Consider the following 24,806-nt stretch of genomic DNA (forward strand, 5'->3'; position numbering starts at 1 on the left):
AATTTATAGCCCGGGGCTATTAATTATTATTATTTAATCAAAAAAAAAAACTTAATTTTTTTGTTTTGAACATTAAAAATAGAAATTTGTAACGTAATATATATTTTTCTACTCGATAAAACAAAATAATTGTTTCAATTGAATTTGAGGAACATAAATAAGTATGACCTGATACAAAAACAAAAACATATTTTTTCACGTTGGTTTTTTTTAGTAATTAAAATTTAATGTGTGGAAAAAACGTGAATTAAATTATGATAAACGACTAAATATCCATGGGAAAAGTATGAAAAATTTGGCTTTGGAAATTTTTTTTCATTTTTAAACTTAGAACATGTTTCCAAAACGATTGGCCCAAAAAAAAAAAAAAATTATACGCCCTTTTGACATTTGGCACGCGACTTGTTGATATTTTGTTCAATAAAATTTAACAAGAAGCTAACAATTTCTTTAGCTGTGCTAACTGCAAAAATTATTCGCGAATTTAACTGAATTATTTACTTTATCGAAAATTTTTTGGATCCAAAAAATATTTTTTGAATTGACAAAAAGAAATTAAATTTCTCGTAATAAGGACTATTCTTTTAACGCGAGAATTTTCTTATGCTCCAACTAAGAAAAAAAGCTAAAGAAAAAGAAAAAAGCTAAGAAAAAAAAGCTAAAAGTAAACCAAGAGAAAAATTTCTTGGGAGAAAAAATATACAAAGAGAAAGGAGGAGTCGGTATTAGACAACGGCAATGGAAGTAGTTCGGTGCTCGCCACTAGATAGCGCATACCATTTGTAGTGTCCCTGGTAAGAAACATATTCCAGAGTTATTACATTATATTTTGTGAGCGATTCCAGCAACATTTTATTCCTCTTGTATGACCGACCAATAATTACCTCTCTGAAAGGTCAACGATCTATGGTTTTTTGACCAATTACTCGTAAAACAAAATTATTTTCTTTGCCAAAATTCATATTTCTAATCATTTGAACTAGAAAATTAACCAAACTGTATAATATAATAAACTTAAAATTATAAGTTCTAAAAATATCATATTTTAGTTTTCATCACTAATTTTTTGATGTGATTTCAAGACAATCACAAATAACTAAAGCAAAAGTGGTCGCTTTGCCCGTACGTTTGTCAATTTCTGAAATTTTTATTTATTACAAAAATTTTTTAATGCGAAGTTTTATACTATTTTCTCATGTAGTGTTACTCTCAACCTCACATCACCATTTGGAAAATATTTGTTGTGATCCGGGTTATTCAGCTCTAAAAACTACCCTTTATTTATTATGTGGTCTCCAAAGTTCCACTTTTCATAAGCGAATAATCGCCGTTGATTTTTTGATCAAAGATCAAATAAAAGTGACAAACTAAAATAATTAATCAGACAATTCAATTTTGTCATATCAAGAATTATTTTTTTCGCTTAGCTATTTTTGTACAGGAGATGTTTCCATTTTAATAAATGAAAGAAAATTTTATTTGAAACTCGTCAATGTTTATTATATTTATAGTTGAATAATGTACTATTATTTTTGTTTCTAAAAATAATTAGTACATCGAAGGTATATTCATACAGTATAAATAAAAGATAAAATGTTGAATTTTCGAAGAGAGTTATCTTTATAATCAACTAAAATTTTTCCGATTTTACTCAGACTATATATTAAAGTTGAAAACGGATTTCCATACCCTTACAATAAAGGGAACATAAAGAAAAGCTGTATAAGTTACAATAAATTCTTACAAATGACTAACAAACATCACAAATAAAATTTTGTGAATAAGGACTTATGTTTGTTAGTAGTCCTAAATGAAAAAATTGAATTGTCTGATTGACAAACTAAAATAATTACTTTTATGATGGGCTTTTTTTCTATTTTTAATTTTTAATTTTAATTTTTCCCCAGTTTCTAATGATTTATTTTTCAAATATTTAAATTTACCGCGCAAGTAATGAGAAAAATGAATAAAAATGAAAATTTTCGAGTACATTTTGTAGCCTAATTAATATAATTATTAATGCATATAAGTTTTAATTAAATTATTTGATTACAATTTTGAAATTTCGCGCCAAGTTGCCGCTGCTGCGCGTTGCTGTAAGCGTTCAAATTTTTGCTAAAGTGGGGGTGGGAGATGTTCGTTATATGTTTGTCGACAACATGGAACTCTTCGAAACCTCCATTTTAATTTTATTTCACGCGGCAAGATGGCGCTAAATTCAAATACAAAAAAAACATAACCACCGACAAAAATATTACAGCAGCGAGCTGCTGTAAAATAAACAAACTAACAAAGTAATTAAATGTCAAAGTAAAATAATGATTTTAATAAAATACTTAAGATATATATAAACATATTTATATATATATAATTCAGTGTAATAATGACTAGTGAAACTAAAGACTCTGTCAATGATGAAGCTGCTGAGGATGTAAGTTCATAATTTATTTCTTTAACCTCATGAATTTTTTATTCAAAAAATCAATTATTTTACCAGTAATTTTACCCCAGTGATTTAAAAATTTTCTATTTATCGATAGCTATCGAAAACTGACGAAAATAGTTTGAGTTCGTCAATAAGTCTGAGCATTGGCGAGTGTTCAGTTCGTCTGAAAGAAAAACCAGCAGCCAAACAATCAACCGATCAAATTAATTATAAACAAAATGACGACAGTAAATGGTGGGTAAAAAAACCTGGACGTCCTGAGAGTGGACCCAAGGCTTCCAAAGACGTCACTCATTCTTCCATGAGAGAATTTCTTGAGAAGGAAAAAATTTGCAAGGTAAAAATTAAATAAATTTATAGAAAACTTTCATTTGAATCATCAGCAGGGTACGGAAGTTTGTGCTCAGTAATAAAAATAAAAGAGAAGAATTCGCTCAAATTTCTCTGGATCGAAATGATGATTGCGAGGAAATTAACGCGAATTAAATTAAAAGATATATTCAAATATCGAATGTCATAAAAGAACGTCGAAATTTAGGATGTAGAAAAATATGTCAATAAGACAATCAGCAAGACCATTAGCAAAATCATCAGCAAGATAATTAGCAAGACCATTAGCAAGATCACCAGCAAGATCACCAGCAAGACAATTAGCAAGACACTTAGTAAGATCACCAGCAAGTTCATCAGTTAGACAATTAGCAATATCACCAGCAAGACAATGAGCAAGACAATTAGCAAGACAATGAGCAAGAGAATTAGCAAGATCACCAGCAAGACAATTAGCAAGACACCTAGTAAGACCACCAGCAAGATAATTAGCAAGATTACCAGCAAGAACATCAGCAAGACAATTGGCAAGATTACCAGCAAGTTCATCAGTAAGACAATTAGCAAGATCATCAGCAAGACAATGAGCAAGACAATTAGCAAGACAATGAGCAAGAGAATTAGTAAGACCACCAGCAAGATAATTAGCAAGACACCTAGGAAGACCACCAGCAAGATAATTAGCAAGATTACCAGCAAGAACATCAGCAAGACAATTAGCAAGACATTTGGCAAGTTCACCAGCAAGACAATTGTCTTGCTCATTGTTTTGCTGGTGGTCTTGCTAATTGTCTTGCTGATGGTCTTGCTGATGTTCTTGCGAATTGTTATGCTGGTTATCTTATTGACATATTTTTTTCACAACCTCAATTCCGACGTTCTTTCATTACATTCGATATTTGAATATAGATCTTGATGCTATCGAATTTAAAATATCGCAAGCGTGTTGATGATTATAATTTTTTTCAGGTCCAAAATGGAGCAACAAAAGACAGAGACGATACTCTGTGTGATATTTTAGCATCGACAGCCTTCGATAAGTATCCATCTGACTTTGAAAATGCGACAGATGATGACATTGGAAGTTTTCTCGAAGAGATGAGCAAAATTGCTGGAGCTCTGAGCCCCAATTCAGCTCCCGAGCGCACCAAGTCTACGGAGTCGAGCAAAATAACGACTGAAGAAGAAAAGTCTGTTGAAGAACTGCTAGAAGAAGCTGAGAAACTCGTTCGCGAGAATGTCGGACTCTCCAAAAGTGCTTCGCGGTCAGACACCCTGGTCCCGGATGACCTAAAAGGTCTCTCTCGATCCGCAGATGGTCTCGACCGCGTGCACAATATGGAAGATGACATTTTCCAGCTGATAGAGCAAGAAGTCCACCGGGAAATGCACAAGAGTCCGCGGAGTCCACGCAAAAGGTCGCCCAGTCCCGACTGCGAGGTCGTCTACGAGAATGTCAACAGTCTCAAGCCTCCCAAGAGTATCGGCCTCCAGCGCCAGCGATTCGAGGAACAAAAAGTCGAGGTGTCAAGTTCTTCAGACCTCGACGATCCAATAGAACGTCATTCCAAGTCTGAGGACTTGAAGAACGAAAAGAAAATTTCTCAGGATGATCAGAATCTGAGGAAGGAAATCACTGATGTTGATAAAGATTTTTTTGATGACTTGCTACGGCGTTCGCGTGATAAAGCTGAGGGCAAAATATCATCCAGCTCGAGTTTTGGTCAAGAAGATTTTTCCCATTTCCTAAAAATTCTTCAGCATCAAGATTCCGCTCACGACATCGCCAAGGCTGCTGCTAATTCCAATGATTTGATCACATGTCTGCCAAATGACCCCAAGAACTCGACGTATCCAGAGAAAGAAATAACCGAAATTCTTGAACGGGAACTGTCCAAAGTCTCGCAGTCAAGTCAACAAAAAACTTCAAATAGTAAAGATGAGTGCCAGCAAAGACGGAAGTCATCAACAGATAGTTCAAGATTGTCACGTAAATCAAGTCGTGATCGTGGAATTGATATTAAAAAAGTAATCAATAATCAAAATGAATTATATTCTGTTGGGTTGACTCCTAGATTAGAATTATTTGCCGATGCTATTCCTAAACTTATTGCGGAAAAATCAAATGAAGCTGCGGAAAAATCTTCTTTACCAACAGAAAAATCTTCTTTACCAACAGAAAAATCTTCTGTACCAACAGAAAAATTTGATCTACAAATAATTCCTGTAAATTTAGGAACTAAAAATTCAAATAAAAATTCCAAAGCTACAGAAGTGTGTGGAACTAGTGGAGGCAAAAGTCTAGGAGGATCTAAAAGTTGTGATCAATTATCTAAGCCAATGAAATCATTCCGTTCACTAGATGACATCAGGAACTCCCGTTCCCTTGACGTCGCCAAAAAATTACCGCCAAAAGCTTCAAAGTCCAGAGGATCCAGTTCTAATTTGAGTTCAAATCCGAACATAAACGTCCACATAAAACCTAACCTCACAACTTTAGCGTCGCGTGTTAAGTTTTCAGTAAAACCCGCGACTAAAAGCCGTCCATTGATGCGCAAGAATGATTCCGTTGAGTCCATAGCGAAAAACTCACTGGCGGGTGGAGATTCTAAGCGGACATCAAAAGATGACTGGGAAGTTCTCTTTAATGAGGAGAAGCACAAGAATCTGCTGCTGAAGAATCAGATCGAGGCTGAGGCTCGTCAGTACAAGCAGCAGATCGAGAGCATGCGGGTTTCTTTCGAGGAAGAATTGTTTGCTGTGAAGAAAGGGAACATTATTTTGAAGGCGCAGATCGACGAGTTGTCCCTGAGGCAGGACAAGAAGACTGAGCCGGTCACTGGGAGAAGTGACACGCGGGTTCTGCTGCTGGAAAAGGAACTGGAGAAGCAGGAGAGCCTTCTGAAGACTTACGACAGTGAGAATAAGCGACTGATGGCGGAAGCCAAGAAATTCCAAGAAGAGAAACGGCTCTGGGAGGCACAGGACAAGAAGGAGTCGAAGGACCTTGAGGATTCCAAGGCGCAGAAGCTCAATGATGAGATGAAAGACCTGAGGGAAGAAATTCTGAAGCTGAATTTCGAAGTTACTGATCTGAGGCAAAAGAACAGCGAGGCTGCGATGAAGAATGACGATCTCCAGCAGCAGAATAGTCTGGTCTGCGAAGAGCTGAGTATGTATAAGGAACAGTTGAAGACTAAGGACAAGTTCATTGGTGATAAGTTGAGAGCCTGGAGCACGGAAGAGGCTGAGACTCGCAGACGAATGGAAGAAATGCGGGTTGAGTTGAATTCCAAGAACGAGAAGCTCAGGATCGCTAAGCAGGAACTGGAGAGATTCAATGAAGCGATCGGTCCTTTGGAGAAGGAACTCCTGGACCTGAGGACCCGGGAAGAAACTCTGCTGGAGAAGCTCCAGGTATCGAGAAGTCACGTCGAGCGGGAGAAAGTTCTGACCCAGAAGTTAAAGGACCAGGTGATTCTGGACAACAAAAAAATACTAGATTTGAACCGACAGGTCCGGGAAATGGAGAGAATTTTGAAGCGCAAGAACCCAGACTCCGTCTCCGCTCTGATTCTCACCGCGAAATCTGACAACGAGAGGATAAATATAGAAAAAGTTCGATTACTCGAAGACAGGATCGCGTCCCTAGAGGGAGAGATTCGCGCCAAGGAAGAGTACGGTCAGGAAAAGTTGTCTGAGTTGCAAAGGAAGTTCGTGGAAATGAAGGAAAAATATACGACCCAAGTGAAAGAACTTGAGGAAAAGCTTCGCGAGGTCTCTAACAAAGAGCGCGAGAAAGTGCGTCGTGACGCGTGGGTCCAAGTGGCGCCATCTGTTGAGAGTCGGGCGAGTGAAGCGCGTCGCGATTCGGTTGACGACAAACGCCTCGAAAGACGGGATTCTAAAACCTGCAAGACCGTCAAAGACATAAAAGAAGACGCGCATCTGATCGCGACCATCCGCGGGCTGAAAATGGAGCTCGGGAACAAAGATAAAGTCCTGGGTAAATTGACCAGAGACTTAGCGGAGCTGCAGAAGCAGAACCGGAAGCTGCAGAAGGAACGCGAGAAGCTCGTCAACGATAGGAAGAACTTCAAGTCTGATGTCGATAAGCGGATTTCCATGGGAGTCACCAGCAAAAATGAAGCCAATGATCACAACTCGAATGTTTACCAGAACGGACACGTCAATGGCAACAAACTTACGGGGTCGAGTTCTAGGATTTACGACCCCTCGGTTTATTCTGAAAACGGTGATAACATCGACGCGAAACGTCTGAGAGACGAGAACGATTTCCTGAAGGAAGAGCTGGACAAAATAAACAAAGAGTTCATGGGACTGAAGACCAAGAGGCTGCACGACCTGAACCTGCTGCAAGAGGAACACGAGCGGGAACTAGCGGAACTTGTCAAGGAGTACAGTGTGAAGTTTGGCGACTCGAAGGTGGTGAAGCTCCAAGGTCTGATCAATAACCAGGTCGCTGTGATTGGTCACCTCAAGGAACAGATCGAGTCGCTGAAGGACTACAAGGAGCAGGTGCTGGTACTGAAGGTTGAGCGCGAGCACCTGGAGAACAAGGTCAAGGTTTTGAATGAAAAAGTAAAATATTTGTCTACTCCTGGTACTGAGCAGCTCCAGCTGCTGCAGGAGAAGATAACGATTTTACAACAGAGGCACGAGAGCAGGGAAATGACGCTGCAGAATTTGGTGAGAGAGCTGCTGAGGAGTAAAACTCAGTGCAGAGATTGCAGGGGCGAGAAAGGTAAAAATCGACAGTTGTGTTACTTTAGGCAGGAACTCGATCATATCTTGGCGATGTTACAAGAAATTGCCAATGTTTAATATCTCTAGACTATAAGATTTATTTATTTATATATTTATAACTAGAAGTTTGTCTAGATCTGATTACCTTTTGATAATCTTGCCGGTTTTATTTATTTTTTAAATTTTAAGTGATTGCGAGCCAAAATACCTGATGTCCAATCGATCTTTACAATTTATTTGAAAGTTATTCTATAATAATAATAATAATAATCAAAATAATATATTTTAAATGTAGATTTGCTATTAAGATTACGGTAGATTTTATCGATTGGAATCACTGCCAAAGATTATTGCTGAGTTTTTTTTTTTAACTGACGTTTATTTTAATATTTAGTAATAAATCGATCTTGCCATTATTTTATTTTATTTAAAATAGTATTTTTCCCGCCTAGGGGCGAAAGTAAGTCATTCCGACCCAGGTTCAGTTGTTTGACTGAACTGAAGACCCACATCTGTGACGAAAAGTTCAGATTTACGTGATTGTTAAGGTTTGCGCATGCGCGCATTTACTTCTCTTGTGAAAAGTAACTTTGGAGCGGAGGTCTATTACACAGGTTCCGATGACACCGATGTATTGATGATCAGAAAGTTGATGTACATGAGTTGCGAGCAACTTGACAACAAGTTGTTGATAACTTTAAACTTTGGTAACTGTTGACTGCAAGTTGACTTCAAAGTTCCCAGAAAGTTGCGGCGATCTACTGCTGCAGCCTGCCGTTAATTTTCTAAGAAAATTGAAGGCGACTTTCCGTCAACTTATGGAATTGCCAACTTTTGCCACCAACTTTCTTAGAGTGTCTATCAACTTTGAAAATACCAATTTTTGCGGTTAACTTGGTGACAGGTTGAGGCTGTTAGTTGACGTCAATTTATCGTCTACTTGGCTATCAGGGAATTTCTAAGAATTTTGTAGAAATTCTATAGAAAATCAGAACTTGTCACCGTCTAAGAAAATCCATAGAAAATTTTTAGAAAATCAGGTCATGGTCTAGGAAAGTCCATAGAAAACTTGAAAAAAATCAGGACTTGTAATCGTCTAAGAAAATCGTGTAGTTGACATTTTATTTTTGATTTAAGATCTACGGTCGGTCAGTAAAAAAAAAATAATCTGTGTCATTAGAATCTGTGTAATAGATATCCGCCCAAAACTTTTCGCTGGCTAAACAGTGCGCAAATTTCAACTTTCTGCGCAGGTGTGGCAAAAAAGTATATTATGCAACTAGAGATCTTCCTAAATAGATAAGAATACTGACCAACATAACCGACGAAGTAGAAGCGGGACGTAATCAAATGGCGCGAAAATTTAAAATCAAAAATTCGTTTTTTTTAATTTTGAACTTTCGCGCCGTTAATTTATTTACGAACTGGAATTCTGTGGCGTCAGTAAAATAGAATGTGACTCAAGACTTCCTCAATATTTTTAAAATTATTGATTTTATTTTACGATATTTTATCCCAATGACTATAAATTATTAATTTAGAAGATCAAGTGCTTAATCTACGAGCTGATTTTTAAAAAGTGAACAATTATTTTTATTTATTTATTTTTAAAAATGATATATTTTTGACTATTTTATAATTTATGATAAATAAACTAAGATATCATAGGCTTAAAATATCAATGAAATTTAAACTATTAATATTTTAAACTAGTGTGTATTTTTAGAAGACGATCAACGAATTTTCGCGCTCAAAAAATATTCATTTCCTTAACTTTATCGACTTAACTAATTAATTTATAAAAGTATGCACAAAAAAACGGAGTAATTCCGTTTGATTTATCAGTATTGCACATAAATATAATATTTTTTTTTTAACATATGGACTAGCTTTAATAATAATGTACAAAGTTTTATCTCTGTCTTTCTTGATATTTATTTGTGATTCCATTAATTGCGAATATTTTACTGATTGAATGGTTTTATGTGAATTTGATGGAATAAAAGTTTAAAAATTTATTACTGTAATATTTTGTTGTCTTATTTTATATTTTCAAAAAATATTTCAGCCTTTAGTTCATTCTTTACACTGATAGAAAAACTATCTTGATTCAAGAAAAATTTTTTCTTCAAAATGTGGTTCTTGTTTCAAAATTTTTAATTGTTTTAATTCAAGAAATAAGTCCTTGAACCAAAAAATTGAAATTCTCGGATAGAGAAAAAAAATTCTTTGTTTGAGAATTTGATTTTTCGATGAAGCCTTTTTTGTTTTGAAACAAAATTCTGACATATTTCGTTCAAGAATTTCTTGCTCTTGGATTAAGATAGGCAAAATCTAGGTTTAAGGAGGTTCATCGGTAGCAGTAGTTCGCAACTTTTAGAACGATTTCTCTCGTGTAAAACATTCTAAATACAACAAGAAGTGGTTGAGATACAGTACACTTTTGTGCATTCTCTTATAATGCGCAGAAGTATAAGAATGATTCCATTGCGTCTTTTCTCAGACTTGGCTACGTTGCATTCTAACTTATAATATTTTTCCCCTTGAGCATGTATTGTAGAAAGTGTTTTGAATAATTTCGAGGTTATACATAGTTGGAGATAACAAATAATAAATATTTGTATTGCAGTTATTTATAATTTATACCTTTTATTATCTTAAATATAATATATATTTACCCTTCCCTATACGATAACCTTATGTTTAACCTATATCCGTAAAGTTTTTATAATTATTTAAATCTGTTGGGCTTCTACTGTGTTTTAAACTTCCCGTGCACTGCAACGTTGCCAAGTCACTATCTCTCACTTGTCAGCTTATGAGAGAAAGCTTGAAAATCATTAAAAGTAACAAACTTTAAAAATTAATTACAAAAAAATGAATACCGCTCGTTTATGTTTTTATTGAAAAAAATTACTTGTTATAAATTGAATTAATAATTTTCAACTTTTAAAAAAATGTTGTAAAAAAAGTATGATTGTTATTTAATAAAATTCTCACTCTAACTACGGTCAACATAGGGAGTTCATGTTAAATGTACCATTTATAATTGTTAATATTTCGAAATATAGTACCGCAAGGACTATTTTAAAAAATTCGTACGTATACAGGACACTTCAAAGTATTTGTATTTAAAAATTGAAAGGTATTGTAAAAAAAGTGATTATCCGATGAACCCCCTTAAGACATTACCGACTCGTTTCGAGAATGGCGCGGTTTTTAAATCAAGATATCAATTTACTCAGCTTGAAAAAAAAATTTTTTTTTTATTTTAAAAATAAAAAGTTTTAAAGTGATTTTTTAGGACTACATTCATTTACTTCAGATATGTTAAAGTAGAAATTTATTTTAAAAAAAATTTTTTTTTCATTACTTTAAAAACATCTTCTATCAAGGAATTATTACTTGAACCAAAAATTTAAAGTTCTTAAAATAATAATACGACATTTTTAGTTGAAGACAAGTGGTCTTGCTTGAAGAATTCGATAGTACCGATTGAAGATAAAATAGTTTCGAATCAAGACACGAGAGTTATCCATCGAAGATACAAAATCTATAGAGCCAAGAAAATCTAAATCAAGACAAGAATTTCTTGAAGCAAGACAATTGGTTTTCTTCAGAAATAAATTCTTGGCTCAAGAAAATATTTCTTGAGTCAATATAAATTTTCTATCAGTGTAATGATCAATAATAAATAGACACATTTTTAATGACACGAAAAATATTTATTTATTTATTTATCAATAACAGGATGCTCTCATTAGAGAGCTACAATAAATATATAATATATAGTTATATTTTTTTAATGAGTATAAGTTTTTCTGGCTGTTATAAATATTCAGGAAAAATTTCAGGTCAATCTAAGAACTAGGGTTAGATTTATAAGGCCAGAATAAATATATATATATGTATATAGATAAATATGAGTGCCAGAATTGCCAGTTGTTGAAAATATATTTTTGAATCTCGGTAATTTTTTACCAGACAACGAAGCGGTTGGTTTGGGGGATGATGTTCCTGCAATGAAAAAAATATTTAGTCTGCGTTCTATTCCAGTTTTCTTCCGATGACATCTTTGATTGATCAGTTGATCAAAAATTACCTGAAGTAGCTGGTCTTCCCTTGGAAAATAGACGCGGCGTAGACTGCGCACAAAGCAGCTACCAAAGCTTCTTTGAAGTATTCGTAATTCGATGTCTTTATTTTGAGTTCGGGGAATTTACTGAGGTAGTTAAGTCGCGTAAGTTGAGCCGCGAGTTCTGATACGCGATCGACGCGGACCGCATCTGCTTTGCGGTCTCGAGAAATTACTGATGAGTCACGAGCGCTGTCAATGCGACGATTGACCTGCTGACGTTCTGCGGATCTGCGTTCTTGAATTCGGCTGGTTAATGGAACGCGATCTTGAGCATTTGCATCACGAGCCCTACGCTCGAGAAGTCTAGAAGCCTCAGCAAGTCGTTCGTTTCGTGTTTCTTGGACTCGTGACTTTTCCACGGCGCGTTTTTCCCGGGTTTCTAATGATCTAGAAGCTGAGAGTCGCTGATCTCGTGAGTCACGAGCTCGCGTAGCTGGAATACGTTCATTCCGAGTGTCTCGTACTCGTATTCGGGAAACTTCTGGAAGACGCGAGTCGCGTATTTCGGAGAGTCTAGACCGTACGAGACGTTCGTTTCGGGTTTCGCGAGATCGTTCTGTTGGAATAGAACGTCTTTCACGGGCTTCTAATAATCTTGCAGCTGAGAGACGATCTCGTGAGTCACGAACTCTAGAGGCTGCAAGACGTTCGTTTTGTAATTCACGGATTCGCGAAACTTCAACAGTACGTTCTTCTCGTGAGTCAACTAGTCTAGAAGTAAGGCGGCCATTTCGAGATTCTTGAGCTCGTGATGCTACAGTGCGACCATTTCGCGTGTCACGAATCCGCGACGTATCAATAGCACGTCTTTCCCGCATTTCCCGAACTCTATTTTCATTAACGCGCTTATCGCGAATTTCCCGAACTCTAGTTTCCTCAACGCGCCTGTTACGAATTTCTCTAACTCTTTCCTCGAGACGTCTATCCCGACTTTCCCGAACTCGAGAAGCTTCAACTCGTGCGTTCCTCATATCCCGACGTTCCATAGCTTCTCGAATCCTTCGTTCTGATACTGATCGTCGTTCTTCAGTAACGCGCTTAGAGTTCCGATTCCTATCAAATTTGCTACCACTCAGTCTTCGATTCTCCATTTCTCGAACATCTCGATTCAGTCTTCGATTCTCTGCTTCTCGCATATTTCTGTTCAGTCTTCGATTCTCCAATTCTCGTAAATTAGACTCTCGGTTTCTTTCCAAAAACCGACGTTCATTTCGTCCACTCTCCCGATCCAATGATCTCGATCTCACAGACCGTGATCTCGATCCCACAGATCGTACTCTCGATTGATCAAAACTATAGGGAGTAATTCGATTGTCACCGAAATCGAGTCCTTTGTCAGCCGGGTCGTCAGCAAGCCGTCGGAATACCATGGCCAGCTCATTTGGGCAAGCGTCCACCCTAGTTATCAAATCAAAACCAAATGATCAGTACCCTCTACCACAAAATACTTCCTTATCATCATTACTCACTTATGTGGTGCAGAATGCTTCAGTTCTGGACCAACGAGGCTTCCAGATCTTCCTTCGCGGTCCCTCGAGACCAGGCCCAATGTCATGCAGGCCAACGACACAACCATCAGACCCACGTACTGCCAAGAACGGACTGGTCTCACTAAGAAACGTGTTCGCCTCATCTGAAAATTACCAAGCAGAGAATTCTAATTCCAATCAAAGAACCACCAATGCCTCTACTAGTTAGTAAACTTACCCTGCTAAGTTAGAGCTCCAAAAACGCTGACTGTTTGCAAGGTAGCAAGGACTAGATACTGCAGCTTCAACGTCCGTAGACTTTCTGATGCTCCAGCACCCGAGCTCGCCCATTTTATACCCATCGACTATCTGTGGCCGCTATAATTCAATATAATTTCAATCCGCAGTTATCAGCGACAGCCACATGGGACCACTTTTTGCTTGCCGACCCGTGGGATTTACCATCAGTGCGAAGGCGTAATGTACCGGTTAAGAATCCGTAGTAATCATTCTCTAACACGTGGAGATGCTCCGTTCAATCAACTAGAAAATTGGGTGCTCTATTTTATTCCATTCACTAAATCTATTAAAGTTCCCTTTATAAAATAATTTATCACGTCTGGCAGTTGTCGATACGCTAAACAGGTCAAGGTCTGGTGAAAATATACGCAAATAAATTTATAAAAAATTTTTTAATCTATACAAAAATATTTCATACAAAAAGCTCTTAAATTATCCTTCTTATAAATATATATTTACAGTTTTTTTAAGGGTACAGTTACAATCGTTTGTTTTTTTCCATCAGTTTTTTTTACAATCGTCTTTTTTTCACTTTAAAAAGACAAAGCTAGAGTATTTTTTTCATTTATTTATACTTAGAACGGAATGCTGTAATAAATAAAAACTATAATTAATATATATATATTTTTAATTTATAAATATACAGATTTGTTAAAAGTTCGCTGATTCCGAATCAGCAGAAGAAGATGCACAGCGCAGCGAAAATGATGAAAATATTTGGAAGTGAGACAATTCCCGCAGAGATGACGACTTTCTTCGAACAATTCGCGCTGCTGGGTTCCGTGATTCGCGTGAAGTTGGGAAACTGTCTTACTTCTGAAGGCAGCGCCAAATTATCGTCGCGCTTACGACAGAAGGTCATGTGCCTGCCCTGGTAGAAGCTGCGTTCAATGGACCGGGCAAGGAGTTCTTCAGTCCAAGGCAGAGCAAGAATATGTTCTGCCAAAGTCCGTCCCCGGAACTCTTCTGGGTTTTCTATCACCAGCCTCGTGAAAATGTTGTCGTCGTTTTCGGTTTCCGAGTACTCTTTCATGGCCTTCAAAGCAGTCTCGGCCTCCTTGATGATTTCTTCGTTGACGTTCTCGCTGGGTCTGGTTGCTGGGTACACCGGAAGCTGCTGCTGGACGATCGTCGGCAGCGTGACTGCGTCGGTTCTGAAAAATAAATCGCCTATTAGTCGAGCCGTCGATTGCTTGGATCCGGGGATCAATCGATCAGCCACCGGAGGGATCCTTACCCAGTTGTCAGAAAGAGTTTTTCCAAATTGTCCAACGTAACCCCTTTGAAATTGTAAACTCCGAGAGTTTTGAAGAAATCCTTCGGTGGAGTCGAACTGTAGCATCCGGCCAGGTCCGTCCGCGGGTAATAAACCACAAAAGCCAGACACATTTCCTGTGTGGCAGCATATCCGCCCAATGTCGGCCGCGTCCGGTCTTGAGTTCCGTAGACGCATTCGGTAATCAGTTCATCGCCCGGTAGGACTTTAACTTCCTCTTGTAAACTGTGCGATTGCTGATAATCGAAATCGAAGTGGTTTTCCCTGACGATGTGAGGCAGTTCCTTGCCCTCGCGGACGTGCTTCAAACTCATCCTTCTTCCTGCCAGATGTGAATGCAACACAACGGACACTACGTTGACTCCGTCTTCTGGAAGCAGCTGGAAATACATTTAATGTCAGTACTCTGAACTTCATCAATCGCACAATCGATTCAAATATGAACCAGAAACTTACTGCGTCGGTACAATGGGTGTCGCAGTATCCAGCAGTCGCATATTCCTTCTGCTTCGGGGGAATCAGGTGCAACGGCCCGACAGACATTCCGGTGACAAAGATCCCGGCTTCCTGTGACCTCAATTCCGGAGTCAAATGAAGCCTGATTCCACTGCTGTCGATGGCTTTCCTCATTTCCGGATTGTTGTAGTGGACCTCCAGCATGTAGTAAGATCCCTCTTTGTGCTCAGCTACTGGAATTCCCACATGTTCTGGCAGCCAATCGCCTGCAAAAGATCAACTGGTTCAGTTTCTAGCTCAGACCCTATCCCAGAATCATTCCTCAGACCAATACCTTTGCTTCCACGTGCCCAAGTGACTATCGGCTGGATGCAAGAGTCCCATTCTCTGGGCATAGTGGGACTGTAGCACGCAGTGCCGACAATCCGCGCATGCTGCTTCAACATCGGGGATGTCGAAGCGCATTCGTACAGAATCATGTGATGAACCAGGGCCTCGTTGCCTTTTTCCACGAGTGGTTCGAACTGTAAATCAAAGATTTTGGTTACTATTTATTCGTCATTGTCGAGTTTCCGTCTACGAATCCATACCCCAATCATATGATGCTTCTTATTGAACGGCGCAGAAAATATCTTGCACCAATAAACGGTGTTCTCTTTATCGTCAACCGCAAATTGGTTCAACTTAACGTCCCAATGCCTGACGTTGGGTGATTTCGGTGGCGGTGGCCGGGCCGGAGCTGCTCTGATCCTCAAAGGACGTGAGCCACATCGTTCCCGATGCCAAATTGCGGTGTTTAGTTCTGGATCAGCTTCGTGCATTGCCCATAAAACTCTGACATTGTCTTCCTGCAAACGTATTGATAGACTTAATAATATTTCTTATACAACCCGGCAACTATTTTAGCGAGTGTAACATAACGAGGTATCGTAACGTAACACAAAAAGACTTTTGAAATATTTTAATGGGGCATTTAAGTGATTTCGGGCTTGAATGCTTTGTTGTCATTGGATACTGCGAATTTAACGAACCGGTAGTTTCAAATTCTCGCGATCGGTCGGCATGTTTTGTGTCAAAGAAACTCCGCAGTCCTCTTATAGGGCGACATCATTGGCTACAAGAATAGTGAGGATTTTTGGGGAACGTGAATTTTTTGATGCTTACGGTTAAGTGACGATCGTCCGGATCACATGTTTGCCATCTACGTGAGAACGTAACTGATGTGTGGGTGTCGTTCTGAAAACCCTCAAGTATCTTCACATCTTGGGAGACGTCTGTGATTGGAGATGCATTAGTCTCTTCATCACCGTGTGAATCCTAGAAAAAAAAGGAAAATAAAATGGTTTCTTTGGTTGTTGACCTGAGCGGTCTTTATAAAAATTTTAAATTACAAAAATTCAGTTCGTGGGAATTTTATTGGGATGCCACGAGGATTGGGTGCTTAGATACACTGGCCGTGCAAACAAAGAGTTAACGGAAAATCCCTCGGAAAGGGAGTAGTCTGTAACCGTCAGTACAAAAAAAGGGTCTTTACCTGTTGAAAGAGGGCAATATAAGGAACATTCGTTTGAGGTTTTATATATGCATATAGGGTGTTTAATGTACTTGTTAGTTTGTTGCAATAACTTATATACGAGGGAAGTTGTTTTCCTGGGAGTAATGAATCCGAATAATTGCAAACTCCCGTCATGCTCGACGAAACACTAGGCGGTAATTCCGTCACGGATCAAGCGATGGATTTTAATCTTTCAGTTACGGGTCTAAGACCTTTTTACCTAGAGGTTCTTAACTACTTCTCATTGATTTTAATCGTGATTATTCACCTCACCCTCTTTGTAATTATAATTATAAATATTTTGAATTTTAACACCGTTCGCGGGATTCAATTTAACACCGGGATAGCGTGTACAGTAAGTGCTTACACCATTTTTTTCAGTTTTATTTTTTAAACAATAATTACTTTTTTTAATATCGCTACTGGTGTTATTTTAACACTCGGAGTTAAATTTAACACCGCAATAGTGTGTACTTACACCCTTTTTTTAGAGTGTAATTTTTAAAATAGTAATTACTTTTTTGAACACCAGAAAAATATTAACACCGCTACTGGTGTTATTTTAACACTGTTTGTAGGGTTAAATTTAACACCGCGATAGCGTGCACTTACACCCTTTTTTATAGTGTAATTTTTTAATAACAATTATTATGTTTAAGACTAGGAAAAATATTAGCATTTCTACTGGTGTTATTGTAACACCGTGATAGTGTACACTTACACCATTTTTAGACAGTGTAATTTTTTAAACAATAATTATTTTGTTTAACACTAGGAAAAATATTAACACCGTTCTCGGGGTTAAATTTAACACCGTGATAGCGTGGACTTACACCATTTTTTACAGTGTAATTTTTTTAATAACCATTATTATGTTTATGACTAGAAAAAATATTAGCACTGCTACTGGTGTTATTTTAACACCGTAATAGTGTGCACTTACACCATTTTTAGACAGTGTAATTTTTTAAACAATCATTGTTTTGTTTAACACTAGGAAAAAATATTAACACCGTTCTCGGGGTTAAATTTAACACCGTGATAGTGTACACTTACACCATATTTTTGCAGTGAAATTTTTGAAACAATAATTACTTTTTCTAACACCGTGGAAAATATTAACACCGTTTTCAGGGTCAAATTTAACACCGTGATAGTGTGTATTTACACCATTTTAGTGTAATTTTTGAAACAATAATTAGTTTTTTAACACCGTGGAAAATATTAAAACCGTTACCGATATCATTTTAACACCACTCTCAGGATTAAATGTAACACCGTCGCAGGGTGCACTTACACCATTTTTACGGTGTAATTTTTTTAACAATAATTCTTTTTTTTTAACGCAGGAAAGTATTAATACTGGTGTTAATTTACACCCTTTCCAGGGTAAATTGAACACCAATAATTTTAACACCTGTACAGCATAAACTTCCACCGTTTTTTTTTACATTAAAGACTTTGTCAAGGATTTAAAAGTCAGCAAAAAAAAACATAAGCTCAGAATTAAGAAAAAAAGGCCTGCGATCAATGACGTGCACTTTTCATTCATCTATTTACCGGTTATTGACTCAATTTTAAGATAAATTGAAACGTAAGTAAGTCCAGTTGATGGAAGCTATTTAACAGGCTGTTGTCTTTAAATTTGTACTGAAGGTTTTTTGCTCGTTAACTCCGAGGATTAAGACAAAGAGAGCGCTAGCGGGGATATCATCCCGATGTCTATCTGTATTTCCACATGATCGCAATGCGCGGACAAATGCCAGAGTATGTGTACAAGGTACATATTTTATTTGATTGAAACGACCGGTTTACATGCCTTGCGCTCACAAGTCGTAAATCATACGCTTGGATTATGTCAGGATGTCGCTTATTCGAGTATGCTAATGAGTACACCCTCTTTGAATTACTTTTATTGCATGTTAGTTTTTTAATAGCTCTCGAGATTTAAGATCAAGTGGATTTATTTGGGAAAAATTTATTAGAATGCCTCGGAAAAATATTTTTTTTCTAAACTCTGATCTCAGATTTCGCCTGAAATGGAAACTGGTTTAGATTATAAACGAATCTGGGGACGGAATCAATGAAAGTGCTGACGAATTGTAGAAAGATGTTACGTTATGATGAAACCAAAAGTAAACATCGGAGTTTTCTTGTGAATTTCGATGACGTGATGAGATAAATTTTTTTTAGTGGGAGTAAAAAAATATAAATGGGCCTTTGTACTGAAAACGGAAGAATGGGCGCGGAGAAAATTATAGAAGAAGCTGGAAATCCTAAAGAAAGATGTAGGATGACAAAAAATAATAATTATTGTATGTTACAAAAAGGCATAGTGTGAAAAACACGGCAACAAAGTGACCAAGACTCGTTTGTTGGTGATTTTTTGCGCTGGCGAATTCTTAACTTGGGCATTGGCTGGTTTTTTGGTTTTATTTTGCCCAGAGCCTTTCTTACTCTTCCTCTTTAAATATTGTTGAGTATAATAGTATTTCTTTGGCAAAGGGAATAGTAGAGAGGAGACTCGACGGGGGGCCGTGTCTGGAGGCCTTGGGCCCTGACTGGACCCAACGGATTCATGGTGATGCCAAATGCCGTTGAGATATTTTGCACTCTTTCAAATTTATTTCGTTTATCCATAGAGATCTTTATCGATTATATATTTTTTTAATTGTTTTTAAATTTTTAAATACTCTTACAAAATAAATAAAAATATTTAAAAAAAAAAAAAAAAAAAAATTAATTTTGAAAAATGTGACTTGACATTTCGAGACGCAGAAATTAATTTTGTCTAGTTTTTTCTGAACTAATTTTTGAAAAAAAAAAAAAAATTTCAGTTACAATTTTTAAAACGATAAAAAATTTTTTAATTTATTTCTGCACCAAATTTTTGATTAATTGAATTTTTTTTTCAAATCTAAATATATAGATTTTTTATTTAGTCGGTAGAGAAAATATGGGGTGAGTTAGACAGCCCAAAATGTATGACCATTTCAATATTTCGATCGAAAAAAAATTATTTTATTACAGATCCTTGTGAAAAATCATATATGAATGTATATGCTACATATATTATCTATATATGTCATATATTTCTATGTATATAGAATATATGGAGCATATATAACTCATATATAAATATTGATCATATATGCTGTATATATGATTCGTGCATGGAGTATACCTGATACTTATATAAAACATATATAGTTCATATATAAACAATATATAAATCATATAGAACATATGTAAATCGTATATAAATCACATACATATGGAGCATATATCAATCGCAAATGGATCATATGTAAATCAGATAAAGAGCATATATGTATCACATATGGAGCAAATATGAATCATATATGAAGCATGGATAAATTACATATGGATCACATGTATCATATATGGAGCAAATATGAATCACATATGGGTCATATGTGAACCATATAAGGAGCATATATGTCATCAATATTTATATATGAATCATACATGGTCATATATAAATATTGACCATATATGCTACATAGATGGAGCATATATAAATTACACATGGATCATATATGAATCATATAAGGAGCATATATGTGTCATATATGGATCATATGTATCATATATGGAGCAAATATGAATCACATATGGGTCATATGTGAACCATATAAGGAGCATATATGAATCATACGTGGTCATATATAAATATTGACCATATATATGCTACATAAATGGAGCATATATAAATCACACATGAATCATATGTGAATCATATAAGGAGCATATATGTGTCATATATGAATCGCATATGGATCATATGTGAAATATACATAGAGCATATGTGTGTCATATATGAAGCATATATGTCATATATGCAGCAAATATAAATCATATATGGATCATGGATCATGTGTGAATCAAATATGGGCATATATGAATGATATATGGAGCATTTATAAATCATATATGGATCATATGTGAAACATACATGGATCATATGTGAAACATACATGGATCATATGTGAAACATACATGGATCATATAAAAATGGTATATATCTAGACTTCAAGTCTTATATATTTATAAATAATAATTACATAAATTCTAATTTACGTCAGAATGACTTTGTCCCAATATATCGTCTCTTAACGTCTGTTCAAAACAATTCAATTCTAATTCAGAAAAAAAAAAAAGAGATTAAAAAAACAAAATCCATAGGCCTGTCTATCAATCCAACAGGCCGATACCCCCCGTGGAAAGATCGTCGATTTGATCTGCCGAAATTCCACATCGATGAATTTGAATCGAGAGATCCATCTGCAGGGCATCCATCAACCTGCGAGTCAATGCGAATAGCCAAATAAAAAAAAGTAAAACAATGAATTGACTGGCATTAAAGATCATTATCGAGTATATAGAAACTCTGGATAGATTTTTAAGACTAAAGACTCCGGACCATTATTTTATCTTAATCTACGGTTTATTCATCTGCTGCTTACTTATTTTCTTATTTATTAAGTTTTATCTTTTTGGTCGTTTATGGTTTTAAAATTTTTTTTTATTTGCGTTTGGATATGTCGCGATCTACATGGACAGTCGTTGGCGAGATGGAAATAAATTTAATTAAGATTAGGTATTCTCGGAACTTTTGGGTGGAGAATACTTTCGGTAGATGTAGAATCTGTTAAAAGAATTTTAAAAATACAGGTTATACTTTTGCGGTTTGACCTTCTTGCCCATTCCTTTATTTTATCCTTTAAATAACTATTTTTATTTCGTCTTATCTAATTCCCAATGAAATAACACTCGGCTATTTAATAAATTTATTTTATTTTATATTTTTATAATGAGATAATTAATTTTTATTTTTAATCCAAAATATCTCTGGTCAAAATAAACCACAAGAAAAAAATTTTTTTCTATTGAAAAGAACTAAAAAAGAATGGGGTAAGTTGATCAGCCGGGAAAATTTAAAATTTCCAGTGAATTTTTTTTTTTTTTGTCGGAAAAATTTGACTTTGAGGTAAAATGAGCCGCGATTGTAAAAAAAATTTTTTCTATTCAAAAATACTAAAAAATGGGGTAAGTTGATCAGTCTAAAAAAAAAATTTCTGTAAATTTTTTTTCGTTTTTGTCAGAAAAAGTTTAGAGGTAAAATGGGCCGTTGAAAAAAAAATTTTTTTTATTTTAAAAAATTTGGTGACGTTTGGAGAAAAATGGGGCAAGTTGATCAGCTCAAAAAATTGGTCTATTTAAAATTTCCATTGAATTTTTTTTGTTTTTGTCAGAAAAAGTTCATTTTGAGGTAAAATGAGCCACGATTGTAAAAAAAATTTTTTCTATTCAAAAATACTAAAAAACGGGGTAAGTTGATCAGTCGAAAAAAAAAATTTTCTGTAAATTTTTTTTTCAAATTTGTCAGAAAAAGTCCAGAGGTAAAATGAGCCGTTGAAAAAAAAAAATTGTTGATGTTTGGAGAAAAATGGGGCAAGTTGATCAGCCGGGAAAATTTAAAATTTCCAGTGAATTTTTTTAGTTTTGTCAAAAAAAGTTGACTTTGAGGTAAAATGGGCCACAATTCAAAAAAAATTTAATTGGTCTCCTGTCAGACCTGAACTCGCGCCATTTTTCAAAAACCGTAACTGCGCATTCAAATAAAAAAAAAAAATTTTGGTCTTAATGATGTCTCATTTTACCCCAGGTTCCTCTACAGTCAATCCACTGGCATTCGAACGAATGTTTATAAAAATTTATTAAGGAATTCGTTGCCTTTTGTTTAAAAAATCAGCGATTTCGTAAAGAATAATAAAATACTTTTAAAAAAGCCCTTTGTCTCCCCATAAAGAGAATCTCCCGCTCTTTCTTTTACACATATGCCGGCTTCTTAATCTTCCTTTAATTCCTCAAGTCGCTTTCTTTTTTTATTCATTTTCACCTTCTCCTCCCCCAGCTCCTCCTTTCTTTTAACTTTTTTTATTACTATTATCTTTCTCCGTTTCTTCATCCCGCTTCTTCTTACAAGCTTATAACCACCAGTATTTCTTTTACTCTCTTATGTCTTTTTGCGGCGACAGGTTCCAAAGATCTCCCGAGAGAGTACAATCTCTGCGGAGAAATTTCAGGCGTACAAATAAAAAAAAACCGATGCAGAATAAGAAGAAGAAGAAGTAAAAGAACACACGCTAACAAAAATAATCGAATAAAAACGGCTTTAAGAGAAGAAATGTGAGCGATAAAAAGCTAAATCTAAATTACTGAGCATCGATTTTTCTGTTCGACAAAACCACGGATCAAAAACCAGAGGCTCCGATTTTAAATTCAAATTAATGTTAAATTTTTTTAGTGTCAAAATATATTTACCAGCAGATTGACGACACCCGAATGATCATCGACCCAGGCCAGAATTATGTCTGCTCCTTTCATGTGACCTTTGTCATTAAAACCGATTCCGATGTATCCCCTAGTTTTGGCGGACACTTTAAAAGTTACGACTTCCTCATCCGAGGGGTCCCATTCCAGCAGAACCTCTCCGTTGTCATCCAGAAACTCATGCCGGGTAAAATTCACACCCTTGACATCCCTCCGAAATCGGGAAATTTCTTTTTCCTGCACGACCGCTTCTACTTTTTTTGATCTTTTCATCTCCGGATCTACAAAAGTCGGCCGGAAAACTTCTTTGCTCCTGACATTCATCAACTCTTTCTCCGAACCATCTTTCACTGGATCCAGAACTTGGGTTTCCCAAAGTCTTGGCACTCGTCCAACCCCAAAACCCTCCAGTATTTCAAGCTGCCGGTTATTCTTAACGTATTCGAAATCCCGATTCAAATTCTTCTCGTTCAAATTCGGGATATCCATGTCGTCGTGCTTCAGCACCGGAAGCTTTACCGGTTTCTTCTCCACCCGTTTGCCAATCCGCCAGTTTTCGTCAACATCCAGCCGCTGTTTCTTAAAGTCTCCAATTTTAAACGAAACCTTCGGACTTCTTTTATTCCTCTTATTTGAAAATCTTGGCAACTTTTTACGGTGTAAGTTTGTCCTCATGGTTTCGTCCATGTGCTCGACATACAGATCCAGAAGATCTGCCTGGACCACCATAAAAAATGTTAAGAAAACCCACAATTTCATTGTCACTAAAAATTAAACCATCAAAACATTTTACTTAAAAAAAAAACTTTTAACTTTCGCACTGAAAATTCCTTCTACGTCTCAAAATATAAATGGATTTTACGAAGCCGCGTATAGGCTGACTATCATTTGGACACTGGCATGTTTAACGGACGACAGTTGTGCCGGTACTAATTTAAACACGCGTCTGTCTTTCCCGAGTTTTTAAACTCCATGCATGTGTGTTTTCCCCCATACCATAAAACACCACACACACACACGCACACACAAGCATAATTTCATTCGGTCTTTCTCTCCATCCAAACCCCGAGGATATACACGCAGCTGCTTACCTGTTCCAGGTTGCTTGTGTTCGGTAAGACTCGGCGTGCGCTCGGTCCCTTCCCTACTAGAGCTGCTTCTTTACGGCTCCCTACTCTAATTTTTGCCGGACCGCTGGGCCCGACGTTGGGCACCGTTGGGTCTTGTAATGTCAGCCGTTGGGCCTTACTCTCAATCGCTCGGGCCCAGTGTACCAGACCTCAATCCCCTCCACTTTCTCATTCTTTTTCTTTGTTTATTTTATTTTTCCCTCGCTCCCGGCTACCAATTCGCTGTGCAATACGTCCCCTTGTTATTGTAGTCCCCGAGGGTAAAAACCGCTCCTGAGAATAGCTACCGTTTATTTTTAATCCTCAATTGTCTCAATATATAACGACATATTTATTTATTACATTTAAATTTGAATTTTTTAAATTTTACATACGACCTAAAATTTTATATTTTTTTAAAGTTTGATATTTTATTAAAAATACGTTTTACCCCAGGTATAAACGGGCGTTTTCTATGCACGGTACCAAACTGGAATTTCTTTTTCATCTCAAATAATGGGACTACCTAAAGAAATTGCAACGTTTTCTCGGAATTCAATTTTACCCGGTCGATTGATTTTTTTTTATATATTTCTATGGCTG

At 36.3% G+C, this 24,806-nt stretch overlaps 3 protein-coding genes across 3 annotated transcripts in view; 1 reads left to right on the forward strand and 2 right to left on the reverse strand.

Moving 5' to 3' along the window:
• Positions 1-2,236: 2,236 nt before the first annotated feature.
• LOC130664506 (centrosomal protein of 162 kDa) overlaps positions 2,237-24,806 on the forward strand; it is a 41,646-nt gene continuing 19,076 nt past the window's right edge. The window contains exons 1-3 of the mRNA XM_057464448.1: positions 2,237-2,431; positions 2,541-2,783; positions 3,746-7,541. Coding sequence (XP_057320431.1) covers positions 2,384-2,431; positions 2,541-2,783; positions 3,746-7,541 — 4,087 coding nt within the window. The 5' untranslated portion in view covers positions 2,237-2,383. The remainder of the gene's footprint in view (positions 2,432-2,540; positions 2,784-3,745; positions 7,542-24,806) is intronic.
• LOC130664508 (uncharacterized) lies at positions 11,258-13,515 on the reverse strand. Its single transcript, XM_057464450.1, has 4 exons — positions 13,389-13,515; positions 13,151-13,314; positions 11,646-13,079; positions 11,258-11,560 (listed from the first exon to the last, which is right to left on the reverse strand). Exons 2-4 carry the CDS (start codon positions 13,312-13,314, stop codon positions 11,521-11,523), a joined length of 1,638 nt encoding a protein of 545 aa, XP_057320433.1. The 5' UTR covers positions 13,389-13,515; the 3' UTR covers positions 11,258-11,520.
• LOC130664507 (MOXD1 homolog 1-like) lies at positions 13,855-24,100 on the reverse strand. The gene is made up of 7 exons (XM_057464449.1): positions 23,086-24,100; positions 16,347-16,499; positions 15,773-16,030; positions 15,517-15,706; positions 15,183-15,448; positions 14,688-15,106; positions 13,855-14,604 (listed from the first exon to the last, which is right to left on the reverse strand). The coding sequence occupies exons 1-7, from the start codon at positions 23,851-23,853 to the stop codon at positions 14,124-14,126; spliced, it is 2,535 nt and encodes an 844-aa protein (XP_057320432.1). The 5' UTR covers positions 23,854-24,100; the 3' UTR covers positions 13,855-14,123.

This window comes from Microplitis mediator, chromosome 3, assembly GCF_029852145.1.
Source record: "Microplitis mediator isolate UGA2020A chromosome 3, iyMicMedi2.1, whole genome shotgun sequence".
In the NCBI taxonomy this organism is placed as follows: Eukaryota; Metazoa; Arthropoda; class Insecta; order Hymenoptera; family Braconidae; genus Microplitis; species Microplitis mediator.

Bases quoted from the DNA above. Each gene is read 5' to 3' on its own strand.
- LOC130664507 (XM_057464449.1), bottom strand. From the start codon at position 23,853: ATGAAATTGTGGGTTTTCTTAACATTTTTTATGGTGGTCCAGGCAGAT. The intron at 15,449-15,516 runs GTATTGGTCTGA...GATCTTTTGCAG, and splicing joins TTGGGCACGTGGAAGCAAAG to GCGATTGGCTGCCAGAACAT. The intron at 15,107-15,182 runs GTAAGTTTCTGG...ATGTATTTCCAG, and splicing joins ACACCCATTGTACCGACGCA to CTGCTTCCAGAAGACGGAGT.
- LOC130664508 (XM_057464450.1), bottom strand. From the start codon at position 13,314: ATGAGGCGAACACGTTTCTTAGTGAGACCAGTCCGTTCTTGGCAGTAC. The intron at 13,080-13,150 runs GTGAGTAATGAT...TTTGATAACTAG, and splicing joins AAGCATTCTGCACCACATAA to GGTGGACGCTTGCCCAAATG. The intron at 11,561-11,645 runs GTAATTTTTGAT...TTTTCATTGCAG, and splicing joins GGGAAGACCAGCTACTTCAG to GAACATCATCCCCCAAACCA.